The 22,737-nt window shown below is 45.7% G+C and overlaps 1 protein-coding gene across 1 annotated transcript in view; it reads right to left on the bottom strand.

Annotated features, from left to right (window-relative positions):
- The window catches only part of LOC144723011 (metallophosphoesterase MPPED2), a 56,525-nt gene extending 33,788 nt beyond the window's left edge, over positions 1–22,737 (bottom strand). The window contains exons 1-2 of the mRNA XM_078601511.1: positions 22,581–22,737; positions 9,109–9,290 (exon numbers count right to left, since the gene is read on the bottom strand). Coding sequence (XP_078457637.1) covers positions 9,109–9,290; positions 22,581–22,723 — 325 coding nt within the window. The 5' untranslated portion in view covers positions 22,724–22,737. The remainder of the gene's footprint in view (positions 1–9,108; positions 9,291–22,580) is intronic.

Here is a 22,737-nt window from a genome sequence, read left to right on the forward strand (position 1 = left end):
CATATTAATTCCTCGTAAGAGCTTGCTTTTTTTTTTTAAGCGAGCACCGCATAGATGGCAGTGGATATAAACGGTTGTTATGTCATGTGGCTATTATAGAGCGACACATATTTTGATGGGAAATGCGTGGGGGCAAAGTGCCCAAACTCGGCGTGAACAACCCAGAGAAGAATAAATAAAAAAAATCTCAAATCCACGGGACTATGGGAAGGCCCAACTCCTAACATCCCGACACTGATGCGAACGTGGTGGGTTCATCACTCCGCGACACCAGATACACGCCAACACACGTGGCAGGATTTGAAAATTGCTCATCCTTCAACTTGACAAAGCTTTCAATGTCACGGTGTCGGGACAGCCCAGAGGAAATAAGTGTCTAGACAAGACCCACAGATCCAAGGGGAGAACATTCAGACTGCACATAGATAGCTCAGACACCGCCTACTCACTTTACTCCCTCCAATACACCCACCTTTCAAAGGGATAAAAGGCCAAGGTGCACCCCCCCCCTTCAATTGCTTGCTCTCACACCACCGCTGGCAAAACGGCCTCTATCCGGGGGAGTTCTACAGAGCCCCTGGAGAGGGAACTTGGCGGACTCATCCACACTGGTCAGATGTCTTGGAAGAGTTGGGAGTTGCCCACGCTTTGACCCACCATGCACGACCTTTGCCGATCGGCCACGGTGTAGCCGCTCATACCGCTGGGTGAACAGGAGCCGGGGCGCGGATGACGAAACCTGCCCAGCGTTTCAACTGCCGCGCCGGAAGATCGAATGGAAGCGATGCCCTCCGGATTGCCGAGCCCGGCGTGCCAACCGTTAACGCCGCAGGCACGGCGGCAGCATCCTCCTGAGTGGGGCACTGCCGCCGAAACCGCCGGTGTAAAAAAAAGCGTTGCCCCGTAAACTCCGTGTCGCACGCTTGGGGTGAACCGCACTCTCGGAAGCGTGGGACACGTTTTAAATTGCCCGAGAAACGACACCGGAAACTTTTCTCCCTTGCGAGCGGTCCCCACCGCAGTGAGCCGCGGAGCACTGGCACGATTGACATTCCGGGCAGCAAGCCACAACTTTAGCAGCAGAGAGAAACACGTGGACAGAGTGAGAGACGAGAGGAAAAAAAATCCCAACTGTGGGAGATGGCCGTGTAGGCACTTTCCCGGAACCAACGTCTGCGATACTTTGCATTCGTCGTGTGCCCGGGATGTTACGGGCCACGCGGCGTCCATCGCACGGTCAAATGCAACGATGCACTTTGCATTAAGGGGACCAGACGAGACTTGGGCCAATGCTCGATTCCCCAAAATGCAGCGGGTTATTTTTTTCTTCCACAGAAGACTCTCTCGTGACATTGACGAGAAAACCGAATCACCTGCACGTATAATTACCGACGTCCTGAAATCCTCAATAAATCAGCTGTTTTATCACGAAAAAGAACGTTCCTTTTAACAACATCGTTAGTGTTACATGTTTGTATCTTGCAGCTAAAGAAATGTGTACGTGGTGGATTTGTGTGCTGCACTACGAACGCTGGCAAACCTGGGTTCGATTCTCGGCCATGGCTAACATCAGCCTTGGGGAGGCGGGGAGGGGGGAATGTTATCTGAAGCCCCCACCCCCTTCACCAACCAACCACTGACCTGTGCTGTGGAGAATTGTCAAACAACCCCCATGGCTGACACGGCATGAGGAGGCCCTCATCGAAGAGTGTGTGTGGACAAAAGGGCTGTCAAATATCATCATCATCATTATTATTATTATTACGATGAGCCGCATCAAGGCGCCAATCAGCAGCGTGTGAATTTTGTCTTCTTCTACTTTTTCCACCCCGTGCTTTCGTTCCATTTCCATCCGAGCAATTTTACAAACATTTGAGATTATCAGCAGATGTCCCTTTAAATTCGGAGCCGGTCAACCAAACCGCGCTTTAATTTATAACACGACACACCCCGACCAGCTCCAAATCACCCTCGTAGCACCGAAAGGCCACATTTTCCTCCTGAATTTTATTGAACCTTTTCATCTCTGTGGAAGTTATATATTTATATATATATAGCGAGTAACATCTTTCTTAGCAAACTGCATTACACTGTGAAGATATTTTTTTTTTCCTTTAGGAAATCCTAACCTCGGTAAGCGTACCTAAATAGCGGTTGCAATATACCGGCGTTACCATCACTCAATACAATAGTTCGAGGCCACGTTGACAAATATACACGGTGTTGGCAGTGCCACATCACACAGGGCATCGCTGAACTCATCAAGGAGCATAAACCATCACACGAACTACGGTCATCCTCACAGTGGGTTTTGGTTCGCCATCGAACAAAGACGGTCACCGCATCGCGCACTTTCAGATGCACTTCTGCGGCCGTCTGGAACGCCTTCTTCCGATATTAAGAAACCACTGGAGCACTTTTAAATCATCTAGATTGAAAATTAATTTCATCAGAACACTATGGGAACCTCATTTGCCAGTAAAAATATGATAATTGGTTCTTTACCCTTCTATCTGGCAACAAAACTGACACCTTTTTACAAGGAGTCATGTTTGCATAGACCGCAATACCTGCAGTCATAATACAAACAAAAGAACATAACTCTGATAATGTGCACTGTCCTTAAAGTTGATTGATCCACACCCGAGACAGCTTTCCTTAGAGCCTAGTCTCATATGGGTTGGACCAGATGACGCCAAAAGGCGCACAACTCAAAGACAATGCACCATCAGAGTATGAGAGCTCGGGGCAAGCATCTACACTATGGGAACCTCATTTGCCAGTAAAAATATGATAATTGGTTCTTTACCCTTCTATCTGGCAACAAAACTGACACCTTTTTACAAGGAGTCATGTTTGCATAGACCGCAATACCTGCAGTCATAATACAAACAAAAGAACATAACTCTGATAATGTGCACTGTCCTTAAAGTTGATTGATCCACACCCGAGACAGCTTTCCTTAGAGCCTAGTCTCATATGGGTTGGACCAGATGACGCCAAAAGGCGCACAACACTGTCTTTGAGTTGTGCGCCTTTTGGCGTCATCTGGTCCAACCCATATGAGACTAGGCTCTAAGGAAAGCTGTCTCGGGTGTGGATCAATCAACTTTAAGGACAGTGCACATTATCAGAGTTATGTTCTTTTGTTTGTATTATGACTGCAGGTATTGCGGTCTATGCAAACATGACTCCTTGTAAAAAGGTGTCAGTTTTGTTGCCAGATAGAAGGGTAAAGAACCAATTATCATATTTTTACTGGCAAATGAGGTTCCCATAGTGTAGATGCTTGCCCCGAGCTCTCATACTCTGATGGTGCATTGTCTTTGAGTTGTGCGCCTTTTGGCGTCATCTGGTCCAACCCATATGAGACTAGGCTCTAAGGAAAGCTGTCTCGGGTGTGGATCAATCAACTTTAAGGACAGTGCACATTATCAGAGTTATGTTCTTTTGTTTGTATTATGACTGCAGGTATTGCGGTCTATGCAAACATGACTCCTTGTAAAAAGGTGTCAGTTTTGTTGCCAGATAGAAGGGTAAAGAACCAATTTTCATCAGAACAGTTTTTTGTGTTTTATTATTTGGCCTAACCCTGCACCTCCGATTATCACAGTTGGATACATATGGTGCAAAAGAAATTCAACATACATACTTGCATACATCACGTGCAGGGGTTAAATGCAGCTGGTTCAGGTGTTTTGTTAGTGTAAAAACGCAGCGGTGGGGTAAAGTCGCACAGCCGATGTATGTACGTTGAACTTCTTTCACACCGTATGTAACCTACCGTGCTAATCGGTGTGGAAGACAACACAGTAAACACAAAAAGGGGTTCTAGATGAGGTTTCAATCTAGATGTAAAAGTGCATAGCTCCAGTGGCTTCCTAATATCAGAAGGAAGAGCGCTCCAGGCGACCGCAGAAGCGCATCTGAAAGGGCACGATGCGGTTACCGTCTTTGTTCGATGGTTAACCAAAAGCCGCTGCGAGGATAACCGAGGTTTGCTTGATGGTTTATGCCCCTTGATCCTCCTGGTTGCAGTGGCATCGGTGTGTGTGTGTGTACGCCCGAGCGCTTGAATTTTGCATGTTTTGGGGAAATCAACCATCTAGTGTTGCTTTTTAGATAAGTGGTGTTTGAGATGGTGAAACGATAATGACAAAGTGGAACCGATGCCAAGTGGTGAGAGTAGCAATCTCGACTGACGCCGTCAGCAGCAAACAAGTGGAGTGCCGCTAGAATCTCGGCGAAATCTCTCCTCGCAAACCAACCCCCCCCCTCCCACGAACGTTAGCGTGGCCGTTAAAATGCAGCTGCTCGAGAGGCGGCCGGATGGCTCAGAGGTCGGAGCGCCGAGCCGGCAACGCCGAGGGACATGGGTTCAAATCCAGGCAGGCGCCTGTGACAAAAAAACTGGTTCTCAGGCGTAGTGAGTTTGTGGTCTCGGCCCGATCACGGATGACTGCACGCGAAACAAAAACCCCGAACATTAATTTTAATTCTTGCACGCAAGTTGTCTAACTTCCAACTAGGAGAGAGATTAAACATTCATATGACTGTCAAGCGACGAACATTACTCTCACGGTGTTGCCCTCTACCGTGCGGACTGGAGGTGACTTGAAGGGATCTCTCTGTAGCAAGGCCGTAGCCATGGAGTCAACATGGGGGGGGACCAAATCTTCCTGGGTGTCTCGGGGTCCCCCCGAGAAAAAGATCAAATTTTAAAACGAACTTCCTGCCATTTCCTGCCCAAAATATTTAAAAAATTCACAAACACATAGGATGCACTTTTTATTTATTTTTTACAATAATGTCTAATAGTATATTGTATTACATTGCTCTGTTTTTTTCTTTTTTACCTTGTCTTGTTTCGTTGTATGTAATGGCAGAGATTAGAGATTAATAAAGTACAACCATAACCACGATCATATAAACATAAATCGATTTTATAGTGATATATTTGGGGGATGTGTCCCTTCCTCCCAATATATATTATCATTACGGCCTTGCTCTGTAGTATCCACTTCTGTGAGTGATCTGAAGGAATACTTTGTCATCATCACACGATGCCTGCAGTGCCATTGGGAGTGGTGAGAAATATATATATACACACACACATATACACATACGACAAATATAAATAAATAAAAGGCAGCTGCTTGTGCTCCAAACAGTGACGGATGTCTGGAAAGTGGCGTGCACATCACAAGAAACTAAATTCCAAGCTGGGGGCTTTTGCTATATGTAACTTGACATGTAACTTGACGCTTCAATTTATTTTAATATTTCTCCGTGACAGCCGTTTATAAGGTAAACCACAATGCGGTGCTTTTTTTTGTAATAAGTGGGTTTTTGCTTTCCGCAATGTTGAGCGATTGCAACTTGGTTCTCAGCGAGCCGAGATGAGGCTTTGTTTACTGTGCTCCGTGTAAAAATAACGGTTCGGATACGATGCTGATCCTTTATTTCTTTATTTAACCGGGAGACGAAAATGCAGGCCCATTGAGACGCACAAAAATATCACCTCTTTTGCCTGGGCGATCTGCTTTACAATCGGGTCGCTCATAATACGAAATAAATATTCTTTTACGTTCTTGAATTAAACAAATCTATGCTGTACTTAAGAATAATTTGAACATTCATGAATGCGAATTGCAGTTTAAAATCTGAATTGTATAGCCTCCAAATCGGCCGTTGTGTCCGCATAGGTACATGCTTGGCATTGTGCTAACGTACAAGACATCGCTGCAACAGAGAAAAAAGCTATTAAAACAATTAATAGTTACCATTTCGGACAATAGATTTTTAATTATTGATTAAAACAACACTATCATAGTTTAGAGCAAAAACCATTGATCGTAACGATACTACACCATGTAATGATTTCTAGCGAGTCAATGGCAATATTATTTTAAAATCCTATAATCCTAATGTGTGCATAAATTATCAACAGAGAAATACATTTTCTGGCAACCCATGAGGCTTTCGAGCCCAAACTCCAGTCTCAGATTCATCATTATCCCATCATCTGGCCTCGGTTGCTCCAAAATTAATCCAGCAGCAGTTTTCCAATTCAAAACCAGTTCCGAATATAGTAATGTGGAGTGCTCCGATGTGCTTTGGGATTCTACCGAAACTGAACTGAATTGTTTAGGCAGATGGAGCAAAACATCGGACATCGTGCATGACAGCATGCGGTAACAACCCGAAAAAAACATTGGGGAGCTGTACAACATAACCACCAAAACCTCAATGTAGTTACGTGGAATTTCCACCGTGGCTTTATAACCTAAAATGCAGTCAAAACACCACTGAACAATAATTCTGCGTGGGAATAACGTGTTGATTTATTCATCTGTACTCGGCTCATCCGGCATCGCTCTGTTGAATTGTTGCATCACAGAACCCATGAGATATGGTGACGCAGTGGGGGAGTGGGGCCTTCCTCCAGCAGCGGGATTAATCTTGGCTGATGTGGATTATTTAGCTCCGTACATTTATATATTTTTTTTGTTACTGTCATGTACTGTAAATATATCAAGCACTTGCTGAAAGTTGCATCGTGTGTGCAATGTGGGGAAAAAAACCGAAACCCTGCAGCATAGAGACAGGTGGCATTTTCTAAGCTTATTACATCATTTCAGTGGAACAAATAAAAATTAAGTGAGGCATGTATCACAGTAATCTGATTACCACAATCCCTGAAAGCACATGGAGAGGTCACAGGGTGCGTTGGGTGCAGAGTCTGCAATAGAATGGGCTGTGCCAAAAGTTGTAAATCATGAGTTTCCCCAAGCATCTGTTGAAGCCAACCAGCAATGGAACGGATATTTTTGTTTCGTTCAAAAACCATTGCAATTGATTACTGAAACCATTTAAATTGTGAAATTTGGGCTATTGACACTTGGGAATTCAATTACCGATTGTTCGGCTGCTCCATGCGAGTAATGGGCCTGATCATTTTGGATTTATATTTGAATCGTAAGCGGTCACACCCCTGTTGCCACTCACTGGACTCTCACGGCAAAAGCACAGGACCCTACCGACGTTCAGCGTACCTGATCTCACGAGCACAAACAAAATAAATAGTTCGACTTCTACAACCAGTGTGTGTGTGTAGATATATATATATAAATCAAGCCAACAATATCGCCAAATTTAATTATCAAAATCCTCATTACGAAGTTAAATCGGCTCGTGTGTGGCCACCGGTTGGATTATTACACCGGAGGACTGCGAGCGATTGTGACGGCTTGAGTAGGCCTTCATTCAGCAGCGGATTGACCATGGCTGACGATGATGACGAATAACAAAGTCGTGATCAGGTCACAATCCGCAACGATGAAAGCGCACCGCACCCAAGTCGCCAATCCTGACCGCTGTAACTCGTTCGCAACGCCACTTTGGGCCCTTGTACTGTCCTTTGCTATGGTTCACGGATGGGAAAACCTAACCACTAACCATTAACAAACAATTTTTTTTATTTTACCAGGTAAGGCCCACTAAGCTATATAGCACAAATGATAAGTGAACAAAGTGCATTTATAGTAGCCAAAAATTCTAAACGCACATTTCTGGAGCGAGAAACCAGATGACCTGGAGAAAAACCCACGCGACCACAAGGAGAGAGACATGCAAACTCCAAATATACAGCAGGTGTCAGGATCTGGACCGAACCCACGACCTCCTGCATGCCAGGCGAGACGGTTAACATCTCGCCACCGCGGCGCCCCTACACACCATCGGCCTATTCCGCTGAATCCTCCCGTTGGCTCACAGAGTTGCGACTTGCGATCGCACGTCCGCCGGCGGGCGGCCACGCAGAGCCGGTTGCCGCTCTGCCGCAGCCGCGCACTCTGCGGAGTGGAGGTTTTGATGCCGTTGCCGCTCGTAAACGCCCAGCCGCGACAACAATGCGGTGCTGCAAGCAATTGCGCAACGGCAAACGACGGTCACAAGTCAGCCAATGAGCTAACGAAGTTCTGCGTGTCCCCCCCCCCCCCCCCCCAGGAGCTGCCTCTTATTTGCTACGCGAGACCAGTTGTTGGGAACAGGTAACCGGGCGTGTTGCATGGTTGTTTTTGTACCGATTTATCTTTCTTCGTTGCTGCACATCATCCTATTTGTTTTTGGATGTTGTCATTTCGGTGACCCAGGTCGCTCGCGTAAATGAGACGTATCAGTCCCATGCGATTGGGATTAATATAATGTAGCATGGAAATGTGAACCACATCTGAAGACTTCCTACAGAAATATCGGGGTTGTTTTTTCGCTTTGTTATTTTTCAAGAGAGGGCAATCAGCCATGGGTAGAGAAAACAAAAGGAAAGGTCTTGGATATGGACTTGAGCCGGGGCAGGGAGTTAGCAGCAGGAATTGCTGGGGGAAAGGAGTCCCAGACCACGAGGGAATTTCTCACCCATCCGGCGTGCGTCTCGTCGCGCTCTCCCGCCGGCACGAGCGATTGCCTCCCGTCTCACATTCGCACGAGAATCCATCGTTTTAACGCAGTAAACACTGCATTTTTACATCCCACCATCTCCCCCCCCCCCCCACCAATGGTTTAAGGTGAATGTAGGCAAGTATCAGGTTAGGCCATGCTCATCTAAAGTCATTTTCGGAGGCCGACCCTGATGAGAATGACATGGGGACATGGGCCACGCCCACTCGCTTCCCAGGGGTCTCAGCGACGTGGCATCACTGGCCTCTGCCACACATTGCACCTGTTCCAATGGGGCAGCGCATGGATTGTGTACACGGCTAAGATGGTTGGGGTGGGGTAGTGGCGCAGTGGCCACGGCTATCGCCAGTGCCGAACCGGTCCCGGGCCTACGACCCCCTTTTACGCCAAACCCGCACTAAACACGCTGGCCGGAGCGGGTTGGTGACCTACGACCATCACGGCGCGTGCAGGAGCCCTTCATCCAGCAGTGGAGTGGCGCGTCCCATCCTTCTATAGGACCGCGAGCGAATTAGGCGAAGTACGGTCAAAACGAGTCGCACGACCGACAATGGCGCAGAGGAGAGGCCGTCGTCCCCAGCAGCGGCGTCGGCAAGGGGCACCCCCCCCCCCCCTCCTCTGTTGCCGGACCGTCAGGGTAGAGGCACTCACCGAGCCACTCGTTGAATTTGCGCAGCTCGCTGGGCAGGCCGAGCTCGGTGAAGTCACCCGCGTGCAGGAGGACGTCGCCGTACGGCATCTGCAGGCCGTCGGTGCGCGAGTGGGTGTCGGAGACGCACACGAAGCGCGTGTGGCCCGGGGGCTTGGGCGTGTCAAACGGGATCGGGTCCACCCTGGCAGACGGGGATGGGGGAAGCGGAGACGGAGGGGGGGGGCAAGACATAATAATTACAGACATCGGGAGGGGCCCTTCGTTAAAACGCGGCGGCGGAGAAGAGAAGCGGGCTTCAAAGGACGACGGGCGAGCAGGAGCTAATAGGTCGGTTGTGAAATAGACGCGGGTTTTGATTTATTTGAGCTTCATTATTTATTTACGCTTATTTATTAACGAGCAAAAAAATGTGGCCGCGACGAGATCGGGCGGGATATGAAACGAGCAGAGAGGCCGGCCACGCTGGACCCTTCATGTTGCTTTTGTTTAGAGAGAGCAGCAGTTATTTTTTTGATGGCGATTGTGAGTGCAATTCTTTTATTACTATTTAAACGTTTGTACTAAGCTGTGCACAAGGAAAAAAGGATCGCTTTCCATGAATAAAAAAGGGGCCCCAAGACGTGCACTCGTCAGGCCAAGTGTAATGCCGAATGAAACTGCTGCAACTATTTTCATTTCGCAAATAGACTTGAGTCATGCTCTTTTGACTGTTCAGTGAAAAAGTATCGGGGGTTTAAAAAAAAAAAGCGGCCCGAACAAAAAAAAGAGATCCGTGTACTTAACCGCACAAAAAAAAAGGCACCGACCAAGAATGTTCAACCGCTCGCCTGTTATTACAAAACGATCCCGAGGAGAAGGTGAAAAAACTTTCGGACTTTGACTCGACAGAGGAGGAAGCTTGAGCCGTATCTCTCCTTGCTTTACAATCTCGGAAAATCCTTCCAATAAATCTCAGCGACGGGGCCAGGTGAGGGCCATGCACCACACACTACATTTCCCGCGTCCGCGTGTGCAGCGACTTGCCTCGCGCCGTGTTTCAAATTACACGCGGAATCCCTCCAGCTTTTTCTAAACTTTAAACACACCTGCCATTACAAATTAGGTTCCTCCAACCACCCTGCCCCACAGCCCACCCCCGCCTTCTCCCCTGCCGCTGCTCAACTCTGTGAGGCATACATTTAGGTAGACATCGCCATCGTCATCAGCAGCAGCAGGCACAATCTATCCACTGCTGGATAAATGCCTCAAAGCCGTCACTATCCGTCACTACGCTGCAATGTAACAATCCGCCTCGCACCGGCACACGAACCTGGTATCGTCAAGCATAAGCCGTCACACAAACTCCGGTCATCCTCACGGCAACTTTTGGCTGGCCATCGAACAAAGATGGTCACCGCATCGCGCGCTTTCAGATGCGGTTCTGCGGCCGTCTGGAACCCTCTTCCGATGTTAGGAAGCCACTGGAGCTTTGCGATTTTAAATCTAGATTGAAAACTCATTTCTTAAGAACTGTTTTTTGTGTTTAGTTTTGTTGTCCTTCCCTCGCACCTCCAATTAGCGCGGTTGGCTACGTACGCTGAGAAAGAAATTTCAACATCTATACATGTATCCTGAAAGAAGTTCAATATACATATACATTCCCCTCCGTTGGCTACGACTCCCACGTTACTTTTGAGCATTGAGCATCATCCCTCACAGCGACGTGTCCTGCCCCAAGCCCACTTGCTTAACAGTTTGAAGATAGATTACGAAAACAAAAAAATGGAGCACAGATTGAAACGGTGTGCACAGGAGTGTGGGGCGATATGTAGGCTTGGTATTGCATTGAGAGAGAGAAAGATAAACCCTCTTGTTCTTAAACGTACACGGGCTAAAGACAGGTACGTGCGGAGTCTGTAAACTTTATTTAGGCCAGGAGAGAACTCGTCGAGATGAAGAGATATGTGTTTGCGAGAGGTCTGAAAGATACCGCATGCGGGGGGGGAAAAAGTAAATGCAGATGCGAGCGTACAAAGTATAAAATCCATACTAAACAACAACGGAATAAACGTGCTAACACACGCAGTTCGGTGATATGTAACGTGCAATTTACAGCGCGGCAAACGGTGTAAATTTGAGAAGAAAATTACAAACAACTTTAAATAGCAATAAAAATGTTGTGCATTACGAAGAAACACTATTTCTGCATGAAAAAATAAATTCTTGCACAGGTTTCTCCCATTAATTCGTGGAGCCACATAAACAACACCTCTTTTACGACTCGTTTAATGCAATGCAAATATTTGCAACAAATGTTTTTACCGCGCACGCGTTCCTTCGGATGTCTGAAAGCAAAAGGGATACTTAGTCGTAAAAAAATCTAATTGTGGCCAGGAACAAGCAAGGGAGAAGGTGAGGAAGGAGGTGGGGGGGGGTGTAAAATGGACCGGCAGGTTTCATTGTTCCGACGGCGGCGTGTAGGTCAGTCATCCGTACGTGACTAATTATGTAAAATTACTGGGGTCGAACAAATGAATTTTCCGAGAGCATCATTGGAACACTCTTTGTCTCTGTAATGGAAACTGTCACAGGCTGGTGATGAACTATACATGCCTCCGTAGTTTTGTGTGTGTGTGTGTTGCCTTTAACACATTCACCAAGCGGAATTTCCTTTGTTTGTGTATTTTAAAAAACGCTGGCTGTACCAACCCTTTGGGATACTTCCGATCGATGAATTAAGAGCCCGTGTTTTGCACACCATAGTCACTATCGGAAATACGAGCAGAAATCACGTGGTAATAATAATATTACAAAGCCAGCAGGGCTGGTAGCATGGGCTGTAATCCACGCATTTAAGCGCAACGAAGGCAGTATTCATCTTCTTGGTTCTTTCGGTAAAGTCACGTAGAATGTAAATAATAAAATAATAAAGATAAAACATTATTAAATAATTCTCACGACGTTATATTTTTATTATTTTATTATTTCCATTCTACATGACTTTACCGAAAGAACCAAGAAAATGAATCCCTGCAGTCACGAAAGCTTTAAATCGAAGGCAGTATTCATGAGATTCCCTGTGAGCAGTTTCACAAAAAGGCAACCCTCGGTCGAAATTTCTAAATCATCTTAATACTATGTACGGGGATGTTAAATGTTAAGGCAGTTGGCTACCTATTGTTTGCAGCAATCATACGAATGATTTATGGCAAAGGAGTCAACGGTAACTGTGAATGCACCATATCTCCATCCCAGCGTAGGTGGGAAAAGCCGCCTCTCGTTCGGGTACGTTTGACACCGCATTATTTAATGAGCGGTTCTCCGTTATCGAGGAAGGTGGAGAAATAATTTGAATCCGAATTACGGTGCTAATTGAATGACATACGATAACCCGAGTAGGTAACAAAAAAGGCAGCTCACGATTGTGCTAACGATCGCCAACATCTTCGAACGTGTTAAGAAAGTTCCGCCTGAACGATGACCCTCTGTTTGAGCCCGCTAATTCTCTCGCGTAATATTATTACAACAGATCCTCGTGTGTGGTAGCAAGATGACGACGACGGCCTCGGCTCAGTCGCCCCATGGCTTTGATCTGCCAAGAAAGCGTTCCACCAACCGCGATTCAGTGACCGGTCGCAGCCGCGCACACCTCCTTCCACATCGCAGTGGCTGCACCCACCCGACCCAAACCATGGACCACATCGGCAGCAACTGCATTTAGATTAAATTTCGATTTAAAGCTTTCGTGACTGCAGGGATTCATCTTCTTGGTTTTTTCGGTAAAGTCACGTAGAAGGCAAATAATAAAATAATAAAAATAAAACGTATTAAAATAAAAATTCTCACGACGTTCTGGCCACAACACAAGCAGCCGTCCCTCGGGTGAAGAAACAGAGCTGTCGGAAAGACAGCGTAGTTCAGCGTAGTTCATTGGGACGCTGTCTTTCCGACAGCTCTGCTTCTTCACCTGAGGACGGCTGCTTGCGTTGTGGCTGAAACGTGGTGATAATTTTTATTTAATTATGTTTAATTTTTATCATTATATTATTTCCCTTCTACGTGACTTTACCGAAAGAACCAAGAAGATGCATTTAGATTATTTCGATTATTTTGCTGCGATACATTTCCTCACGATAAGCCACTGTGTGTTCAGCTATTATTTGCGACCAGGTCGCTTCTGAACAATAAGTGAATAGCTCAGTGGCCTTTTCCTGGTAAGATCAAAAAATGTTTAGTTTTATATATATATTTTAAAGGAATTTGTATAGCTTTATATACTTATTATATATACTTATTGTTTGCTGTTGTATCGTTCTGGCCCCGTGCCCCTACTGCGCATCTGTGAAAAAGAGCTTTATAGCCCATCAGATTCCTCCTCCAGCATAAACAGATATTGTGATTCTGAGTTGACGCCCTCTCATTTGGTGGGCTGGACAGCATTTGCCGTGCGACTAGTGAAGCTAACACATGGCTCACAAACTTAAACCAGGAAGTATAATGTACGACTACTTGCCATACGCTCACGTGAATTTCTTTTTTTTTTCTACTCATCTCTATTCGGCTGGTCCCAACGTGCACGGCAATTGACTGGCATCAGAAATATACGTATTTTATAGAGGCAAGCAAAACTGCAATTGTTTCCTGTCCAGGATTAGTCCTCTCCACGTTTTGCGATGCTCTGCTTTGCACGCCAAAAAAAAACAACATCTCCACTTCACGCCTTGACACCACCAGTGCAAAGGGGACATAATTGGTGATATAAAAAAAATCCCTCCACCTCAAAAATATATATCTACGTACACAACAAAAGGGAAGTCAACAATTGTTGGTGCAATCATTGAAGCGAAATCCAATCAGCGTACAAATAACCAGAAGTCTGTCGCATGGCAGGGTCATGACCCTGCCGAGCCCACACGCGGGCAGTTAGCGCTGGCCCCGGCTGCCGTCTGGCGCACACCGCTCAATCGAACTTGATTTTCGGACCAGAAACCCTGGCTCCTGCACCGCACGGTGGCAAGCCGAGGTCTGAGAAAAGGTCAAAGCCACTCAGTGGGAAGAAAAAGCCTTCGATGTGGTGCCACGCTCCTCGGGGAGAAAGGTTTCCTCGCGATAATTTCCCACAATTGTTCGACGAGCCAGACGCCGCATGCATCGCAGATTAGCAAGCCCTCGCTTAGAGCGGGGGCGGGGGTGGGGGGGACAAGGGGCATGCAAAAACTCAGGGGGACATAACAGCCACTTGTAACGAGATCTTTAAACAAAATTTGTAAACGCTAATCGTATTGAGTAACGATAAGATCTGCTCTTTGTCTCTCGCACATTCTGAACTAGCCCTCACCCCCCTCTATGTACATGAGGAGAGGTTGCCAAACACCCATCGTTTAATTGTACGATCTTTTTTTTTCCGCCATTTTCTGCAGCGCCCTCCAACTAAGAACGAGACAGGGGGATTTCTCCACAATTCTGATGACGTTAGTTGTAATTACCGGAGAAACGTCGCACTCGAATTTGTAAATGTTGTGGGTCTACTCTCCAACACACCGGTGTGTTGGACTAGTAATGAACATGTTTTGTTTATGTGGCAAACCTTACTAATTGTCTGTGTCGGGTGGTGGCGGGTTTAACAACACATTTATATTTAAACAATCTAACCCACAAAAAACTCTATTATGGATATTGGTTGTGAAAACACATTATGTGTTAAACCAAATGCAGGCACTATGAGACCTCCTTTACCAGTGGCAAAATATAGTAGTAGGTTTTTACCCTTTAAACTGGTACAAAACTGACACCTTTATACAAGGCATCATGTTTGCAATAACCGCAACACAAGCAGTCAAAATGCAAACAAAAAGAAACAACTCTGATAATGGTAATAATATGCACTGTCCTTAAAGTTTTCGTTTGCATTTTGACTGCTTGTGTTGCGGTTATTGCAAACATGATGCCTTGTATAAAGGTGTCAGTTTTGTACCAGTTTAAAGGGTAAAAACCTACTACTACAAATGCAGGCAGTTTGTTCATCACGAATGAAGCTCGCAAAATCAGCGGTAAGGATACCGCAGCAGGTCGAGTCGGTGTGTGCGAGTGCTTATTACAACTAGGAACCAATAGAGTTTGACTTGACTACAATAACTTAGAAGGGGAGCTGAGAATCAGCTGTAGGAGGGGGGGGGGGCAAGGCGGGGGTGGGGAGAAGGAAGGAGCCCTCCCCAAGTCTAATCCACCCCCGAATGCGACGGAGCTAAACTGCGTGACGCCGACGACCGCAGAGCTCGGGAGACCCTTACCCTGCCACGTTCTCGCTTCGAGGAACACTGCGGGCAAAAAGAAACGGGTTAACGCTACCTTGCCACAGTACAATGAGAGATGAAGCAATTACCGTATGCAAACTTTGCTAACCGAGCCACAAATCCTCGCTGTCCCCCCCACTTCCACCCCCCGAGGGTGGAGGGGGGGCACAAGAGAAAAATTCAAAGAGACAGCCCAGCGGCAGCGCCCACACGCCATGGTGACGACAACGGCAGCAAAATAAATCGGCGCCATCGAAAGCGGCGAAGGTTTGTTTTAAGAGATCCACAGAACATCTCGAGCCGAGGTGGGATCATGATCATCACGATCCATGGGCAGATGGCCCGTAGGTGTCCACAAGTACTCCTTGTTGTGTTTAGTTTTGTTGTCCTTCGCCCACACCTCCGATTAGCACGGTTGGCTATGTACGGTTCAAAATAATTTCAAAATACGTACATGCACATTTCATCATTTGTTTCCATTTTCCTCCGTCTTGTGCCAAAACGCTCAAGTAGTGCCACATCTTCCAGGCACCAATCTCTTATGTCGTCGTCAAGCAATTCCTCTCATTCCAGTTCCTTCCATTTTTAAATCCTTTATATTAAGTTCACTTGCTTGCTTGCGCGCTTACGACCGTGCAAATCTTTCGGTCGTTTTTTAACCCACTTCCCGTGATCCAATCGAGCTGACATTTTGCACACAGACTCGTTGTGCGTGACAATTTATTTTCGTGAATTTTTTTTCCCAAAATTTTACATTTTTTTAGGAAAAAATAAATTATATTTAATTACCAATTGCTTAATGGTGGCAGGCAATCATCTGACCCATAGGTGGCAGCCATCTCAAGCCAGAGGACGAGAGGACTCTAGCCGCCACACATATAAAGGATTTATAGTGAAAAACTTTGTTTTTACGGGTTAATTTTTTATGAATAACACACTTTTAATTTTCCTGTTGTCTATCCTGCATACTTGTCCAAACCAGGTAAGGCCAACTGAGCTATATAGTTCAGTGGGCCTTACCTGGTAAAATTAAAAGTTGAGTTATTATGTTCAAGTTCTTTCGCGCCGTACATAGCCAATCGCGCCAATAGGAGTTCTAAAGATATGACTGTTCGACCATTCAAAACTCAGCGTGCTAACCACTGTAGCTGAACGAAGGCCTCGCTCACGCAGTGTCACTCGTGGGGATTGTACGACCTCGTTTAGAGCACGCTGGTTCACGCTGATTGAGGGGCCAGCGACCGGTTCAAATCTCATTCGACGTTGGCCATGGCCAAGAATCGAACGCAGGCCATGGGCTATCTTAGCACCACGGGTTAAAGCAATTGCAGCGACTGCACATCTGTGAAAAAGAGCGTCATAGCTGATCAGATTCATCCAGTCTAAATAAAGATCTGGAAAAACTCCACCTAAGCCTAAGTGGAATTGGACTGTCATTAGCCAACAACAAAATGATGGCAGGGTGCTAGTTTAGTTTTGGTTATGTCCATCTGTAGGCCCCAAGAGGCCTCTGTTCTCTCCTAATGGGTCCATGGCCCTCAGTGCCAAGCCACCCTAACGACAACAAACAACATTGTCTATAAGTTAACGTATCCATGAAGGTGAGCGAGCCAGAAAATATTTCCACACCCAGTTAGACCACATCCAGTGAGCTCTAGCAATGGCTGTGGCTTTGAGTCACGTCTTGACTGCTAGGCATACCCCAATCTACCGGCAAACCCGAAAATATTCAGTCCTTCTTTTATGTTTCATTTGTTTAACAAAGTGACCTGGGTGCAGGAGTGACCGGTGTTGTCTTCGAGTCTCGGGAATCGACTTATAAAGGGAATAGTACACTTTTCTAGTTTTATTTCTAGTGTGCACGTTTGTGTAAACTGTGTTTGAGCAGAGGTAGAATGGGTTAGGGTACTCCGCTACAATCCCAGTTACTCATGTTGTATTATTCTCAGCCAAAACACCAACACAAATACATAGGCGACCAAATATGCCTGTTACACGGCATGTAAATTGTGAATATAGGTGTGTTATTTCACGTGAATTATGGTGACATTTTATGCATAACGGTTCAACATTATAGACGATAACAATAAAAAAAATGTTCGCTTTATGCAACTGCCAACAGAACTACTGCACATAGGTAAAGAATACGAACAACGATGTACATGTCATGCTTACACAGGGTGCATATGCTGGCGCGTTGCACGATTCCGTTGATTACTATAAAATGTTATTTGCATACAGTTAAACATTATTACAGATGACGATAGCAATAACGGTGCAGCCAATAAAGCCTAAAACATTTACTCGATATTGTCCGTGGAACCTTTGGCTTTGCTCTGTGCTCCTGCACAAGAAGACCCTTGCAAAGCGTTTTGCTGCTGCTGCAGTCATAACATCCTGCAGATAAAAAAAATCCAAATTCGCCTAATCAGTGCCATCTGTTACCGCGCCGCCAACCAAGACTGCAGAATTATGCCTCACCCGCCCCGTACACTGCCAGCGCAGGCAGAATTCGAATACATCAAAATGCTTTAGCGGTGCATTTTTACGCGCAAATTATACACTTGACACGTGGAGAGCTGGCCTCATCCGGGGGTGGGGGGGGGCAAAGCCCAACATTTTACGAGAGCTCCGCGGATGCATGGTGGGGAAGGGGCAATGCCGCTTGTTTAGCGGCAGCACGAACACATCCCTGCCAAACGTTTGGGAGGTTTGCCGCAAACTCTCCGGTTCGCGTGCTGCATTCAAATTGTCGCAACGCTTCTGATCGCGGGTGCGCGACCGCCACTTGAAAGTATATAAATGAAAGTCCAAACTGCATGGACTCTGGAGGGTGCGAACATCACTTGCAGCGCGAAATTACAACCCACGAGAAGAAAGAAGTGCCGTCCTCCAGGAATCAACCAGCGAGCACACTTTATGAAAAAAAATGAAATGTACGCAGAATAAAAATTCTTTACTTCCCTTGCAAATATATATATGCTTGACTAGGACCAATGGGATGTTACATTTTTCAAACGTTGCAAAAAAAAAAGTACCATATGCCGTATTTAATATCAACGTGTTGACAGAAAAGTAATTGAGTCTAGGTGCGTTAAAGGCTGAGTGGTGCAATTGGGTTTCGAGCTACGCATGCAACCGGGGAACCTGAATGACAATCGTGAAAACTGCAAATGGCTTGAGGTTACGGAAGGACAAATTAATTAACGGGTACAGCACTCACATTGGCATCTTGCACAGTTAACACATCACAAATTTTCAGTCATTCAAAATCCGTACTCGCTCAATGCCAACTTAAAAGCGATGGATTATTTCAATCAAGTAAAAGGTATTTAATGTAGTAATTAAATCACAACTGACAAAACAGACGCGAGTTGATTTTTTTTTTTTTGCCGGTTGTAACTTTTGTAAAACTCTATTCCATATTCTGTGTGAGTAATGGCAGGTAGTCCCAGCAGTGCTTGCTGTGCACAGACCAAACAAGTCGGTATTGCCAAAGGAAGTGACTTGCGCTCTGAACTGTAATGAGATGGACATACAGAAACTGCACCCAATCAATCTTCATTAAACCAAACAGCTCTGCGATTTTTAAGCAAACGTGGAAATTAAGAAGAAATACATGTTTCTTCATTCACCTTGATTAAATTCCGCTCTTGGAGTTGTTATTGCGGAAACCTCAAAGCTCATTTGTCTGGGACTTGCAAAGAATGTGGCATGACAAATGTATGTTTATCCCCTATGCTGTAAATTGTCACGCTGTTTTTTTTATTACAATTATTATTTTGTGCAGGGTTTTCTGGCATCAATGGCATGAAAATATAACGGTTGACAACAACAACCTCGCAGAGCAATAGAAGCGGCCAAAAAAGAAAATTGGGATCGGACGCGTCACACATGCAGCAGTAGTCTTAACGGATTAGCAAACAGCCAATATCTAAACAAATGGCAATACCCAAGCCATGAATCTTATTCATTATTATGCAACAACACTTGCATTCACAATATTCCTCGTACAAAAACATTGATGTTTTGACACAAGTCATTATTGAATCCCCAGAAATCCCAAAGGACATACTTATACATAAGACCTCTACAAAACACCAATATGGGAATGGTAGAAGCTGTAAGATAGCATTCAGAAATGTTACACAGATGGCATGAACTGTTTTTACTTAGACATAATATTCGTTGTATATATGTCCTGGCAGTTTGAACATTGGGCAAGTTCCTTAAATAGACCCCCCCGCCCCACCCCGAGCAGTATAAATGGGTAATGCCACGATTAGTCGATAGATCAAGCAGGTCGCGCGTGATTGGGTAACGGGCAGGTGCTCCCACCTTTTCCAAGACGTCTGGCCAGCATGTAGAAAGTAGCCCAAATATGTATCCTTCAAAGGGGCTCTCTCCAGAGGTTGCTCTAGTGGAGGCCCTTCTGGCAGCAGTGGTGCGACCAAGAAGTTACGGGACCGCTCTTTTACCTTCAATCTAGCATAAATAAAGCGCTCAAATGCATCCCCCCCCCCCCCCCCGTACAAGCTCCAGCAACACCTCCACTAACCACATTTGACAAAGGAATAATCCTACGCCAGGGGGGCAGATACACTGCTTCCCTGGCGTAGGATCACACAATTTCCACTTCTGGGTCTGTACAACGAATGTGTGCGAGCAAAATACAAGCCCCCTTTTATGGCAGTAGCGTAGCGTGGTTGGCACGGGCCCTGATGCAGGGAATGAAATGGGGGCCCTTTCCCCCTGTCCTATTAGGTCACCACAGTGGTGAGATGTTAACTATCTCGCCTGGAATTGAGGAGGTCGTGGGTTCGAACCCGACCCCTGCTGTATTTTTGGAGTTTGCATGTTGTCCCCGTGGTCGCGGGGTTTTTTCTCTCCACATTTAGAAACATGCTTTTAGAGTATTTGGCTGCTATAAATTTCCACGTGAAAAGCCACTTTGTTGAGCTATAATTTGTGGCCAGGTCACTTCTGGAAAAGAGCTATATAGCTCAGTGGGCCCTACTTGTTAAATAAAAATGGTTCAGTTAAGTTTATTTCCATCCCACTTTGTAGTCTGGCCCAGGCCTGGGCCCCTCTGGCCTGTGGGACTTGACTTGGGGGAAAGTTGTGCCGCCTGCATGCCAGATAACTATGCCGCTGCCTTTTATATTTAGCCTTATATAGCAGTCTGTATTTGGACATAATAATAGGTGCTTGCTTGTTCTGACGAAGAATTAATGTCATAAAATGGCTGGCAATACACATCTTCCTAAATCCCCAGAATATTTCTACATATTTCTTCGGTAGATCTGGCGATAAATACGAATGAATGAAAACCTTTATTTGTAACTCAGACAGCCCATCGAGACAGCATGTGCCTTTTCCAACACAGATCTGTGAAAACATGCAGTGTACACAACTGTGCCAACAGGAAATGTTAAAATAAGTGGTAAAAAATAAACAAAGCAGGCAATCTTGGACCAGGGAAAAACACCGCACCAGTAAAATGTTAACAAGAAAATTCGGAGATATATATTTTTTTAAATCAAACTACATGGCTAAATCTTTAAAAAAAATACGTTAAAATTTGTTATGTTAAGATTAACACCCCAATACATTTCAGTGAACGTACCAAAATGTGTGACGGATATAGAGTAAACGGAGAGGAAGTCCATTAGCAAAGTATAATGAACAGACAGGCAGTAATGTCTGCCAACATCTCATTACATGCATTTTTGACCACCAGCCTGTTGGCCTTCTGGACAAATGTTTTTCGGCAGCATTTGTTTTAAGCGGGAAAGCTCTGGGCCGGTTTCGACCTCCAGTGGCTCATCAGCAGAGTCGGTCCCATTAAGCAAATCCTGCTGAAGTCGCTGAACGTTCTTGAGAAGAAGACCAGCTCTCCAAAAAAAGGTGTGAGCCCCATTCAGCGCAAACACAGCAACACTGTTCTACACTGATCGCACGCTGTGGTAGAGAATCATGAGTCGTAAATATATATATACATATAATGAAAAGACAAAAAGTGCGGTTCGAATATACATTTGAATTACATTTGAAACGCAATGGACTTCATATGGCTTTGCTGTTTCAGCTCTGAAATGCGCTAGATATAGACATACTTGTTCCAAGACAAAATCAAATGCTAATGTGGTTAATCAGAATAAAATACAGCCTGGAAGCCAGCTGCCAACACCCTTGTGTAACTCAAGATAAGAATCTTGGGGACTTTAAAAAAAAAGGCTGCTTTAAAAGCTATTCTGAGCACGGTGGTAAACAGGAAGGAGTGACAAGGAGAGAGAGAGACAATGGGCCAGTTGAAAAGGATTAAAGTGTCTGAAAAGATTTCTTTATAAAGAATGAATGATTAAGTTGGATGGGATGGCCAGGAGGGAAATGGGGATTTCTAAAGCATAAAACAAGAGGTCCCGAGTTCTGCATATGGACTTCCGGGGCAAACACGAGAGAGTGCTGGCAAACAGATTGTGATGTAGAGAGAGAAGCGAGAGCATTAACAATTTGATTTTGATGCACCTGGCCACAGCCTGTAGATGGAATAGTGCTGCGTAGGTTTCAGCGGTCGTGCGGTATCGTCCTCGGATGTGGTTCCCGGGTCGTACCACATCGAGTGCCGTTCAGCATCGATGTTTTGAAAAAGCTCCCAGCATGTGGAAGCGAAATGTCAAACATCATATACTGAACAACACATGGTATCAACCTTAAACTAAACTAACACATTTACCTTTTACCACGTAAGGCCCAATGAGCTATATCGCTCTTTATTCAGAAGCAACCTGGCCACAAAATGACATCTCAACGAAGTGGCTTATCACGTGGAAATGTATAGCAGCTAAATACTCTAAACACATGTTTCTAAATGTGGAGGGAAAAACCGGTTGAGCCGGAGAAAAATCCCCGCGACCACAGGGAGAAAATGCAAACTCCAAATATACAGGTGTCGGGATCGAACCCACAACCTCCTGTATACCAGGCGAGGTAGTTAACGTGGCGCCCAAAACCAGATGTATGCATGTTGAACTTTTTCTGCACCATATGTCGATCAGATGAAGGGAACTGAGCAACGTCAGTCAAGAGGGCATCTAAAAAGTCCTCAATATGCTGCAAAACACCCATCGTTTTTGCATGGCTTTCTGATGGCATCGGCGAAGATGGAGGTGCGTGCGTGTGCGGCGCGCGTCGCTCACATGTGCACGTTGGGGGGCTGGAAGCGGCTCTGGTTGATGTTGTAGTAGGTGAACGCCTGCGTCGGGTTGGAGCTGTACTCGTCCACCTCCACCTCGCCGTCGCCCGCCTGTACGGCGCCCAGCTCAGCCCGGCTGTACGCCATCCCGCGCACCGTCT

Source organism: Lampetra planeri, chromosome 16, assembly GCF_965212315.1.
Source record: "Lampetra planeri chromosome 16, kcLamPlan1.2.h2, whole genome shotgun sequence".
Classification (NCBI taxonomy): Eukaryota; Metazoa; Chordata; class Hyperoartia; order Petromyzontiformes; family Petromyzontidae; genus Lampetra; species Lampetra planeri.